The sequence below is a fragment of the Heteronotia binoei genome, chromosome 11 (assembly GCF_032191835.1).
Source record: "Heteronotia binoei isolate CCM8104 ecotype False Entrance Well chromosome 11, APGP_CSIRO_Hbin_v1, whole genome shotgun sequence".
In the NCBI taxonomy this organism is placed as follows: domain Eukaryota; kingdom Metazoa; phylum Chordata; class Lepidosauria; order Squamata; family Gekkonidae; genus Heteronotia; species Heteronotia binoei.
Genome location: NC_083233.1, coordinates 78,088,120 through 78,101,167, shown reverse-complemented (window position 1 = coordinate 78,101,167; position 13,048 = coordinate 78,088,120). Strand labels below are relative to the sequence as shown.

At 50.4% G+C, this 13,048-nt stretch overlaps 1 protein-coding gene across 4 annotated transcripts in view; it reads left to right on the top strand.

Moving 5' to 3' along the window:
- Nucleotides 1–13,048, top strand: part of CAMKK2 (calcium/calmodulin dependent protein kinase kinase 2) — a 52,261-nt gene that overhangs the window by 15,414 nt on the left and 23,799 nt on the right. For all 4 annotated transcript variants that reach the window (XM_060250151.1, XM_060250149.1, XM_060250150.1 and 1 more), the window contains exons 6-7: nucleotides 1,778–1,814; nucleotides 11,740–11,761. In XM_060250151.1, coding sequence (XP_060106134.1) covers nucleotides 1,778–1,814; nucleotides 11,740–11,761 — 59 coding nt within the window. The remainder of the gene's footprint in view (nucleotides 1–1,777; nucleotides 1,815–11,739; nucleotides 11,762–13,048) is intronic.

The following is a 13,048-nucleotide window of genomic DNA, read 5'->3' as shown; positions in this document are numbered from 1 at the left end:
AAGCAGTGGGGTGCCGCAGGGCTCGGTACTGGGTCCCATGCTCTTTAACTTGTTCATAAATGATTTAGAGTTGGGAGTGAGCAGTGAAGTGGCCAAGTTTGCGGATGATACTAAATTGTTCAGGGTGGTGAGAACCAGAGAGGATTGTGAGGAACTCCAAAGGGATCTGTTGAGGCTGGGTGAGTGGGCGTCAACGTGGCAGATGCGGTTCAATGTGGCCAAGTGCAAAGTAATGCACATTGGGGCCAAGAATCCCAGCAGCAAATACAAGTTGATGGGGTGTGAACTGGCAGAGACTGACCAAGAGAGAGATCTCGGGGTCGTGGTAGATAACTCACTGAAAATGTCAAGACAGTGTATGTTTGCAATAAAAAGACCAACGCCATGCTGGGAATTATTAGGAAGGGAATTGAAAACAAATCAGCCAGTATCATAATGCCCCTGTATAAATCGATGGTGCGGTCTCATTTGGAGTACTGTGTGCAGTTCTGGTCGCCGCACCTCAAAAAGAATATTATAGCATTGGAGAAAATCCAGAAAAGGGCAACTAGAATGATTAAAGGGCTGGAACACTTTCCCTATGAAGAAAGGTTGAAATGCTTGGGACTCTTTAGCTTGGAGAAACGTTGACTGCGGGGTGACATGATAGAGGTTTACAAGATAATGCATGGTATGGAGAAAGCAGAGAAAGAAGTACTTTTCTCCCTTTCTCACAATACAAGAACTCGTCGGCATTCGATGAAATTGCTGAGCAGACAGGTTAAAACGGATAAAAGGAAGTACTTCTTCACCCAAAGGGTGATTAACATGTGGAATTCACTGCCACAGGAGGTGGTGGCGGCCACAAGCATAGCCACCTTCAAGAGGGGTTTAGATAAAAATATGGAGCAGAGGTCCATCAGTGGCTATTAGCCACAGTGTGTGTGTATATATATATAATTTTTTTGCCACTGTGTGACACAGAGTGTTGGACTGGATGGGCCATTGGCCTGATCTAACATGGCTTCTCTTATGTTCTTAAGTGGCTGTTCATTCTCAAAAGTCAGGTCAAGCACGATGTGGCCCCAACACAAAGTGAGAGGAAGAGAAGGAGTTCCTTCCTTCCCCAAACATCATTTGCTGGACACTGCTTGCATGTTTTACAGTGTCATCCTAAAAACGCTTTCCTGAGAGTAGGATTTGAGTAGACCTGTTTAGGATTGTGCTGCATAAAGCAGATCTACAGCCATGAGATCTAGAATCGTGACTTTCCAGCCAAAAATGGAGATTCTCAGAAATGCAAATTCGTGGCAAGATTTCTGTTGCCTTTGAATTGTGGGAAATCAGGAGTTCGGGTTGTACTGAGAGCTAGTTTGGTGTAGTTTGGTTCAGCGTGTGGACTCTTATCGGGGAGAACCGGGCTTGATTCCCCACTCCTCCACTTGCACCTGCTGGAATGGCCTTGGGTTAGCCATAGCTATCGCAGGAGCTGTCCTTGAAAGGGCAGCTGCTGGGAGAGCCCTCTCAGTCCCATCCACCTCACAAGGTGTCTGTTATGGGGGGAGAAGATAAAGGAGATTGTAAGCCGCTCTGAGTCTCTGATTTAGGGAGAAGGGCGGGGTATAAATCTGCAATTCTTCTTTTGCTACTACTGCTGCTGCTGCTGCTGCTAGGAGCACAGGGTGACATTCTGAAGTGTGTTTGCTGCCACAATCTGGAGACACATGACGGTTGTTGTGTTGCACTGTTCACATCTCTGGTGCCTCTTTTTGTGTTTCCTTGTCTGTTGTGTCAACAGGTGCTAGACGACCCCAGCGAAGATCATCTGTACATGGGTAAACAAGCCGCTCTTCCCGCCTGCTTTTGCATGCTTGAGACCCGCCCAAAAGAGGGACGTGGTGGTTTCCCTTCCCCTTGGTGTGCGTGAGAGCTCTCCAACCAACATCTCCAGCCAGAGACAAATTTGCCTAAAGGTGGCCTCTTGAGCAAGGGAGGGGCGATTTGCAAATTCTTTTAAACTGTTGTTAACTTACGTTTGCATTACCATCACAGTGCGCGGATCGTGCTGTGGTCAGCTAGTGAGAGCGAGGCTCCGATGCACGACAGGGCTTTTCTAAAGATGGTTTTGCCATCTAATACCGGGAAACTGCTTTACACGTCAACCCCACCAAGGCCAGCTCTGCCATCCAGCATAAGGTTGCTAACTCCGGGTTAGGAAATACATGGAGGTTTGGGGAGGGTGGGGCTCGGGGAGGGGAGAGGCCTCTGTCTGGTTTAATGTCTTAGAGTGGGGGTGTCAAACATATGGCCTGTGGGCCAGATCAGGCCCCTGGAGGGCTCCTATCAGAACCCCCAAGCAACCGACTGTCATCTGCTTCCTTCTCCCTCTCTCTTGCTTCCTTCTGCATCACAGCTTGCTTTGCCAGGCTTGCTCCATCGCGCAGGAGCTACAGAGCAAAGCCACTATTTTCTCCTTTGGCTGAGGCTCCTCTCTTGGGTAGGAATGGGGGAGGGATAGATTGCTTTCATACTGGCCACAATATTGCAAGAGTGCCAATACTTGAAGCATGTTTTATTTTAGGGGTTGTTTTTTTTAAGTCTTTAATTGTGTTTGTCTGTGTCCTTTATAAAGTTTATATCTCCATTTCCTGGCGTTACATTTTCTGACACCCATGACACCCGACAAGGTCTCATTTATGTCAGATCCGACCCTCGTAACAAATGAGTTCGACACCCCTGTCCTGGAGTCCATCCTCCAAAGCAGCCATTTTCTGCAGGGAAACGGATTGCTTTTGCTTGGAGAACAGCTGTGATTCCAGGAGATCTCTAGGCCCCACCTGGAAGCTGGCAGTCCTAAAAGTCCAGAGGCCTTGGGGAAGTGCTACGTTGGGCAGGCAGAGAGAGTTGGCATGTTGGCAGTGTGGAAGGGTGGAGGCCTCATGCGGCACCCCTCATGGGAAGCCACTATTGCTCATAGAGTTGCCAAATCCCCCACGGCCTCCAGCAGGGGACTGTTTTCATGCACGCTTAGCATGCGTAGTGCGGTGATGTCCCTCGGAAGTGATGTCATCGTGCCAGCGATGTCGCGTGCCAGCCACTCTAGGAGCGTCCGGGAAGGGAAACTCTAGTTTTCCTCCCAAATTGCTAGAGCGTCCGAGAAAACCATAGAGTTTTCCTGACACTCCTAGAGTGATGTCATCGCACCGGCGACATTGGGGGAGGATCCCCTCCCCCGCCGGCCCAATGTGAGCTGGCAGGTTGGGAACCTCCAGGGCGGGAGAACCCCAGCCTGGCAATTTGGCAGCCCTAATTGCTCACCACAACTGGTCTTCTACAACTAAGTTGGCCTGCTCCATGTTGGGAAACAGCTGGAGAACTTGGGGGCGGAACCTGAGTAGGGCAGGGCGGGGCCTGAGGAAAGGAGGGACTTCAATGGGGTGTAATGCCATAGAGTTCACCTTCCAGAGTGGCCGTTTTCTCCAGGGGAGGTGACCTCTGTCACCTGGAACCAGTGGTAATTCTGGAAGAGCTTCCGCTGCCCCCTGGAGGTTGGCAGTTGTACCCCCAACCCTGGGGGCTGCTGGACTTGCTTGAAGCTGTGCGTGCAACCCAGGGAATCCGTCGCAACACAAGCAGTTGCTTGGTGGAAACGAAACTGTTGCAGAAACGTCACCACTCGGCCATTTCAGAATAGTTTTCGTCTCTTGTTTACTGTGCCTCGTGTTACGTTTGATGGCTTTTTAATGTTTTCTTAACTGCTGGGAGTACTTTGAACATAAAAGCAGTGGAGCTACTGGATCTTCTTCGTGGTCTCTGTGCAGTCCCACACATGGGTTTTCCCGTCAGGACGAACCCTACCTCGGAGATTTTAAAAGCTAGCCTAGGCGTTATTTTTGGCGCGCACTCCCTTTCGCTCTGGGGAGCAGGCATCCACTGCGCATACCTGGAGCGAGAGGGAGGCGCCCCACCCACTCAGTTTCTTTCCAACCGCCGCCCGGGATAGTCTTACCTCGCTGCGCTCCTCGTTTACCTCAGACATCTAGCCTTCGCTTTCTTCTCTTTTCATATCACTCTTCCGTCTTAAATTCTTCTTCTTACTATATTTTTCCTTAGGAAAAAAAAAAAATAGTTCTACCCTTCTTTTTACCTCAGACCTCCTTTCTCCTTCCCCCCCCTCCCCCGGGCGTATGGAAGGAAGGAACAGTAAAATAACCTTTAAAAGGTGTTCGCGCTGCAGAGCGAAATTTCCTACTTCAGACGGGCACTCGCTTTGTTTGTTTTGCCTGGGAGATACTCACAGAGTGGACACTTGTGCGCATTGCCTTCAATTCGGCAAACAGGCGCGGAAAAATAGGGCCGCTAGACTACAAAGCCACCTCATTGCGTCTGCGCTTCGCCCTGAGATGTCGCAATCATCTTCTACAAGTAAGTCGCCTCCCCTTCTGTCTCCACAAGGGGACAGCGCAACGTCGGCAGCTTCAATGGCCGCTGTCCCTAGCAAGCATAAGTCCGGCGACGCCGCTAAGACAGGCGACGGCGCGAAATCGTCAGAATCAACAGCCGCTCCTACTAAAATGAAGAGCGGGAAGCATACTAAGAAGTCCCATGACCCTAAGCATAAGCATTCCGATTCGAAGGATCCGAAGGACTCGAGGAAAACTACCGACTCGACAAAGCACCCCGACCCGAAGAATCCGAAGGAGTCGAAGAAGACTTCCGACTCGACCAACCCTGCGGATCAATACGCGAAGGTCCACCAACCCGACGGCAAGCAATCTGATCCAATAGCGCATGGATCCATTGCCCATGAATCCGTTCTGGTGCCTCTGAATCCGACACCACCTCGGCAGCAGGAAGAAGTTATACCGATCCCTTCCAGATCTCCTTCTCTCCACGATTCCAACCAAGAGCCACTGATTGAAGAAGTCAGGGACCCGATGCAGTGGACCCGAAAACATCTCGACCCCAGATTTTTCTCTGATATGTCGAATCCAAAACATCTCGACCCCAGATTCTTTTCTGATATGTCGAATCCGACTCAGCAGTATCTACAGCACCGCCGTTACTCCGAACCTCGTCGGTTTCAACACAGGTCTCCTAGTATCAGCAGCCGATACCATCGTACCAGAGTTCCAGAGAGATCTCCAAGCAGGGGGAGGGATCGCTACCGTTACGACCCGAGGTCTCGGTCTCCATCTATGTCCCCCAGACGACGTTACTATCGTTCGAGATCTCCATCTATGGACTACCACCAATGTTGCGGATACCATCACTCTCGGTACCGTTCAGAACACCATACCGACCGATCGAAGGAGACAACCCCTGTTCAACGGGTTAAACACTCATCGGATCCAACGTCTCCGACTCCCTCCGCTTCGACTTCCAAGCCGGGGCCGAAGCCGGACCCGAAGCAACAAAGCCCAATCAGACCTGACCCGGAGCTACCCGCACCGGACAACTCAGACGCTGAAACCGAAGCAGAATCCTCGGAGTCGATACACTCGATGTCTCCTCCTGGATCCCCTGCCTCGGATATTGCCAAACCCGCGGATTTGTCACCTTCCGAAGGAGCCAAGACATACCTGGACTTGATTGCCAACATGGCCTCTGCGCTTAACGTTACCCTTACCTCCGATGCACCCAAGGTAACAGACGTGGTACACGACTTGGTGCACTCAGATTTACCTGCTGGTTCCTTTCTGCCGATGTTACCGGTACACTTAGAAGCCATCAAAGAAGCTTGGGACAACCCAGCATCTATTCCTCCAACTTCAAAACGAATTGAATCCCTTTACAGGATCCAAGCAACGGAGTCGAAATTTTTATTCAGCCATCCGGCCCCGAACTCTCTGATAGTTCATTCTTCCTCTAAATCTAAGCAAACCCGCCACCCTGTACCTCCTGAGAAGGAAGGCAGGAAATTAGACACCCTAGGAAGGAAAATGTATTCAATTTCTACGGCAAATGCCAAAATCAACAATTATTTAGCATACTTTGCCGCGTATACCCACAATATTTCCTCCCAACTAAATATGCTAGTCTCTGCCCTGCCTGAACCTTCCCAAAAACAAGCCTACAAATTGCTACAGGAGCTCAACAGGGTTTCAAAGCAACAGATAAATACTATTCGTCACTCCGTGGGCTGCACTTCAAAGGCGATGGCTGCCTCAATCGCCCTAAGAAGACACGCTTGGCTTCGGTCCTCGTCGCTGCAACCCGATATTAAGTTCAAAATAGAGGACCTCCCCTTCGACGGCCAAGGTCTTTTTAATGCCACAACAGACGATATACTTACCACCGTTGACGACAGCCGCAAACGAGCAAAAAGGCTCGGGGTAGCGCAACAACAACAGCAGAGCTATAAGCCCAGATCATGGAAACCAACGTCGTTCAAACGTTCCAGATCTCCTCGACAATCTGAATACTGGAAACGTAAGGCTCCTCCTCCGAAGCAATCCTTTAACCAGAGACAGCAGAGGCCACAACCACCTAAAAAGGCTGCGTCTTCATCAAAGCAGTCTCTTTGACTTTCTACCAATCCAACACATTTCCAGACTTCTCCCATTTCACGACAATTGGCAACGAATAACCACGGACAAATGGGTTTTAAACATCATTCTGAGAGGCTACTCCATAGAGTTCCAAACACCACCAACGAAACATCACTTTGTTTCAACCCCCCCCATCCCCTTCCCTTCAGGAAGAAATCGACACCTTAACAGCCAAGGCGGCTATAGAGCCTGTCCCAGACCGGTACCATCGGACGGGATTTTATTCCCGGTACTTTCTAGTTCCCAAAAGGGATGGGGGACAGCGCCCGATCTTGGATCTAAGAGCCCTAAACAAATTCATCCGTCACAGAAAATTCAGAATGATCACCTTACAATCGATTCTGCCCTTAATCCCGCGGAACTCTTGGATGGCACTGGTAGATTTACAGGACGCATACTTCCACCTGACAATACACCAATGCCACAGAAAGTTCCTGCGTTTCGCCGTGGGCGACAACCACTACCAGTTTCGAGCCCTACCCTTCGGACTCTCCACAGCACCACGGACATTCACGAAATGTATGGCGGTAATTGCGGCATACCTCAGGCAACGCGGAATTGCAACTTACCCATACATAGACGATTGGCTCCTCGTGGGAGCTTCGAGGGCACAGTTGCTGAAGGACATTTCAATAACACTTGCGCTCTTAGCAGAACTGGGCCTCCAGGTCAATCAACAAAAGTCAAGCTTGACCCCAACTCAGGACATCCATTTTATAGGGGCTCGCTTATGCACCCAGGACCACATGGCATACCTTCCGGTGGACAGGATATCCTCCATTCAGACGCTGGCCACACATATAATTCAACAACCCAAGCAAACGGCCTTCAACATTCAGCGCATGTTAGGACTTATGGCAGCCACGACTGCAGTTTTAACACACGCAAGACTACGCATGCGAACCCTACAAGTCTGGTTCGTCCGTGCATTTCGTCCCCAACGCCAGTCTCAACGAACCGTCCTCACGGTTCCAAACCACATCCTCCCCTCGCTCGAATGGTGGACAGTACGAGCTCACCTGCTTGCAGGAATGCCATTTTTAAGGCCAAGCCCATCAGCAGTGGTCACAACAGACGCCTCGAGGTGGGGTTGGGGAGCCCATCTCGACACACTCACTGTCCAAGGGCAATGGACACCTTACGAACAGTCGCTCCACATCAATTGCTTAGAGCTTCTAGCTGTTCACAGAGCTTTAAAATCGTTCCTCCCGTCTCTTCAAGGCCGACATGTACAGATCGCTTCAGACAATGTAGCGACGGTGTTTTATATAAACAGGCAAGGAGGGACTGCATCCACCCGTCTTTGCAAAAGAGCAATGCACCTTTGGCACTGGAGTATTGCTCACCGGATCCATCTCACTGCAGTACATCTTCCTGGCGTCCAGAATGCTCAAGCGGACAGGCTGAGCAGACATCTCATCAACGACCACGAGTGGTCACTCCACAGATCCTATCTTCTGCCAGTATTCCGGAAATTCGGAACCCCCTTAATAGATGCGTTTGCTGCACCAGACAATGCACAGTGTGCTCTCTTTTTTATGAGAGGTCCGCCCTCACGACAGTCTGCAGGGGATGCCTTCATACAGACATGGACTGGTCCACTACACTTCCTCTTCCCACCCTTCCCACTGATAACCCGATGTATACAGAAAATTCAACTGGACAATACAGATTGCATTCTAGTGACACCATGGTGGCCCCGCCAGCCATGGTTCACAACCCTCCTTTTTCTGTCGAAAAATACTTACCATCACTTCCCTCTGGCACAGAACCTCCTGTCTCAGCAGAACGGCAGGGTTCTCCATCACGACCCGAACAGGCTTCGCTTAACAGCTTGGAGGATATGTTCTCAGACTTTCCTGAAGGAGTAAGACATGTTCTCTTAAACGCGCGGAAACCATCCACGAGAAAGTCATACTCCATGAAGTGGAAAAGATTTTCCATCTACGCTACCAAGCACAACTTCAGACCCCTATCTGCATCCATACCCCAAATCTTGGCATATACGCTGTCTTTGTCGGAAAAGGGCCTCACTTACTCATCTTTGAAAGTGCACCTTGCAGCAATCTCAGCTTTTCACCCGCATGTACAGGGTCGAACTGTTTTTTCACACCCTGCTGCGAAATCCTTTTTAAAAGGAATCTTACATTTGCACCCACCATTGCGGCAAATGTACCCTAGCTGGAGCTTATCACTAGTGCTAAGCCAGCTGGTAAAACCGCCCTTTGAACCTATGGCTACGATACCGCTTCACCTTCTCTCATGGAAAACGGCACTATTAGTCGCACTCACCTCTGCTAAGAGAGTAAGTGATATTTGTGCGTTCAGAGCAGACACACCTTACACCATCTTTCACCACGATAGGGTGGTGTTACGACCAGATCCTGCCTTCTTACCCAAGGTGGTTTCCGCATTTCATTTGCACAGAGTCACAACCTTACCTGCCTTTTTCCAACGTCCTACGGACAAAGGTCAAGAAGCTCTACACTGCCTAGATGTTAGAAGAGCACTCGCTTACTATATAGATAGAACAGCATCGTTCCGTACGGACTCCAGACTTTTTGTGGCCTACGGCCGCCATAATAAGGGAAGAAAGATATCTACACAGAGACTGTCAAAATGGTTGGTTGCTGCTATAGAGCTCTGCTACAAACTCGCAAAGCAACCAGTCCCGTCTGCTGTACGAGCTCATTCCACAAGAGCCTTGTCAACGTCATCTGCCCTTGCCAGGGGTGTGTCCATGGAAGACATTTGCGCTGCTGCCGCCTGGTCTTCCCCTTCGACCTTCGCCATGCACTACGCTTTGGACGTTCGTGCGAGGCGAGATGCATCCTTCGGACAGGCAGTACTCCGCTCTATCTTTGACTGATGATGCGGTTTCGTCTTGGTGAGTACTTGCTTACCTTGTACTCTGCTATGTGCTGACTGTGTTGCACTAACCTTTGCATTATTCTCTTCTTCAACTCTAGTGCCAGCACCCACCACCGTGCAGGTCAGCTTATCAGTCACCCATGTGTGGGACTGCACAGAGACCACGAAGAAGATAAACAGGTTACTCACCTGTAATTGATGATCTTCGAGTGGTCATCTGTGCAGTCACACACGCCCGCCCAGCCATCCCCGCTGCTGGCTACTAGTCCTATATAACCGCTCACCTACGGTGTCAGCGGCGGGGGAAAGAAACTGAGTGGGTGGGGCGCCTCCCTCTCGCTCCAGGCATGCGCAGTGGATGCCTGCTCCCCAGAGCGAAAGGGAGTGCGCGCCAAAAATAACGCCTAGGCTAGCTTTTAAAATCTCCGAGGTAGGGTTCGTCCTGACGGGAAAACCCATGTGTGTGACTGCACAGATGACCACTCGAAGATCATCAATTACAGGTGAGTAACCTGTTTATCATTTCCCTCCCCCCCCAAAAAAAACAAACAAATCATGAAATGTAACTGATGAATTGTTCAATTGGTTTAAAAGACAAGCGATCAGTCCATTAAAGGCTCCTTACTCAATTAGATAGCACTTATTTGTAGCATCTGTAAACTGCAAATATGTGTTTACACAGGGCTTTTGTTGAGCAGGAACACAGCTCCGACTGGCTTGGTGTCAAGAGGCGTGGCCTAATATGCAAATGAGTCCCTGCTGGACCTTTTTCTACCAAAAAACACCCCCGTATTTACATATATATTTGCAATTGGCTTATCGAGGAGGCCGGCCATTTGGAACACAGGCCGTCTTGTCACTCCAGCTAGTAAAATACGTACTTTTCCCAGCTGTGGTTGGTTTCCCCCCTGCCTTTCTCCCTAGGTTTTGTGTGGAACTAGATCAGGTAAGCACAGCCATGGGGGGCAGCCGTCCAGTTGGGTTGGCACCCTGCCTACGCAAGTGGCCACTTCCAGATGGCAGAAAGACCGAAATAGATCTTGGGCTGCGTCGCCCATATTTTCATCCCTCCTCGCACCATCTGGTGTTTGTTTCAAGTGGGCTTTGCAACTGAAGACCTGATGGAAAGGAATGTTTTGGAAAAGCGTAACGTAATTTGAACTGTCCACCTAGGCGCAGTTCCCCCGCTGCTGGGATCTTGCTGTTCTTTCGGGGGAGGTGGAACACTTCTGCAGTTGTAGAGAAGCCTGTCGGTGTTCAGCTTTTAATTCCTTCCCTCGCGGCCAATTACGAACTGGGTGACCCCTTGCGAGTCGGTTTCTCTCTGGTTGTACTCAGTTTCCCCGAGTTAAATGAAGGACTAACCTTGTGGTCAGGGCCCCCTCGAAGCCGGAGGTGGCCAGACTGAGGCTCTTTCCCGCATATTGTGTGGCGCTCAAAGCCCAGACCGCCCTGTCGGTCGACTTGGAGAAGGCATTTGTCTCTTGAAACCAGTTCTCCAAGTCAAGCCAGCTGGAGGCTTGGAGAATGCATTTAAAGTTAAAGTTGCTTTCCTTCCACCTCCCTCCATCTATTTTCCTTGCTTGCTTGCTTCCTTCCTCCCAACCCCGCTGCTGCCACTGCTTGAGCGGCCACAGGGGTGAAAGCTGAGAGGCCGGGGGCTGCCCTTTTCCTCATTTGGGATTTAAATTGCACAGGAGGAGTGCCCCAGAGTAGAAACCTGGGTTGGGGCACCCAACAGGAAGTCAAGGGGCAGGGCCTTCACGGACCCCGCCGTAGCCACAGGGCTGCTCAAAATACACACAGCATATATGCCGTTGCCCCCCCTTCCATTTTACCCTCACAGCAACCCTAAGAGGTAGACTAAGAGCGTTTTCCCACATAGCTTACCTCGGAGCGACGTCCCTCTTCACCGCGCAGCGTCTGCGCGGATTTCGCACCAACTGCTCCGCATAACCAGGAAGAGCCGCGGCTTTTGCGTCGCAGATGTAAACCGCTAAAAACCAGTTTACATCTGTGACGCAAAAGCCGCGGCTCTTCCTGGTTATGCGGAGCAGTTGGTGCGAAACCCGCGCAGACGCTGCGCGGTGAAGAGGGACGTTGCTCCGAGGTAAGCTATGCGGGAAAATGCCCTAAGTTGAGAGTGGGTGATCAGCCTAATGACCTTCATGGCACAAGCGGGCATTTGAACCTGGGTTTCCACTAACTCCTGACCCACTTCGACTGTCATGTACGAGATTAAAACGGCTGAGGGTTTTATTTAATGAATAAGATAGTTTTTTTTGTCTGCAAGTTCCCACTTTCCATACTGAATTGCCTTGTTTCTTTTGTTTTCCAGTATTTGAACTTGTGAAAAAAGGGTAAGATTTACTATGATTATTGTTGCTTTAATTGCTTATTAATTTGTCCAGGGCTGTGTCAATTAAGCTGGGGCCATACGTCTGAGGGCGAGTCCTGTTCCCAAGGATCCAGCCGCCTAAAATTTATTCCCTGCCATTAGGACATGTGCAGACTCTTTTCCTCCGCCTTTCCCCCTTGTTCCACGGTCCCATCTCTGTGAGCCTCTCTGTCTTCTCAAAATCTGCTCTGTCCCCATCCACTCAAGCAAGTGGTCTGCACACTCAGCGGCAATTTAAAATAGAGAAAGCAAACAGATGAAGAAGATGAGGCACTAAGCGGATCTATTTGAGAGCCAGTTTGGTGTAGTGGTTAAGTGCGCGGACTCTTATCTGGGAGAACCGGGTTTGATTCCCCACTCCTCTATTTACAGCTGCTGGAGTGGCCGTGGGTCAGCCGTAGCTCTCCCAGGAGTTGTCCTTGAAAGGGCAGCTGCTGTGAGAGCTCTTTCAGTCCCACCCACCTCACAGGGTGTCTGTCTCCTGAGAGCCAGTTTGGTGTAGTGGTTAAGTGTGCGGACTCTTATCTGGAAGAACTGGGTTTGATTCCCCATTCACAGAATCATAGAGTTGGAAGGGACCTCTAGGGTCATCTAGTCCAACCCCCTGCACAATGGAGGAAATTCACAAACACCTCCCCCTAAATTCACAGGATCTTCATTGCTGTCAGATGGCCATCTAGCCTCTGTTCCTCCCCAGTGGGCACTCCTCCACTTGCAGCTGCTGGAATGGCCTTGGGGTCAGTCATAGCTCTCGCAGGAGTTGTCCTTGAAAGGGCAGCTGCCGGGAAAGCCCTCTCAGCCCCACCCACCTCACAGGGTGCCTGTTGTGGGGGAGGAAGAGCCGCTCTGAGATTCAAAGTAGAGGGTGGGATATAAATCCAATATCTTCTAAATTCTGTTGTGGAATTAATCCTTCAAGAAACTGAATCTGCATCATCCAGTTTTTATTTTCATTTCTACCTTGGGTTGCCAACTCTGAGTTGGGAAATATCTGGAGATTTGGGGGGTGAAACCTAGGAAGGGAGAGACTTGGCAAGGTGTGGGTCTTCAGTGCTCTAAATGTGTCCTTCTGGGTCACAGGGCCTTCGCTTGGACCTGGCTGATGGGGACAGAGGCGCAGGAGGGGACACCTGTCCCTTCTTGTGCCACTGATGGCAGGTAGCTTCACTGGTGCCTGCTTCCTTTTGCTGAGGACTGGCCCTGCGTGGGAACGGGCCTGGGGTCAAACATCAGGTGGTGCCACTTGGTT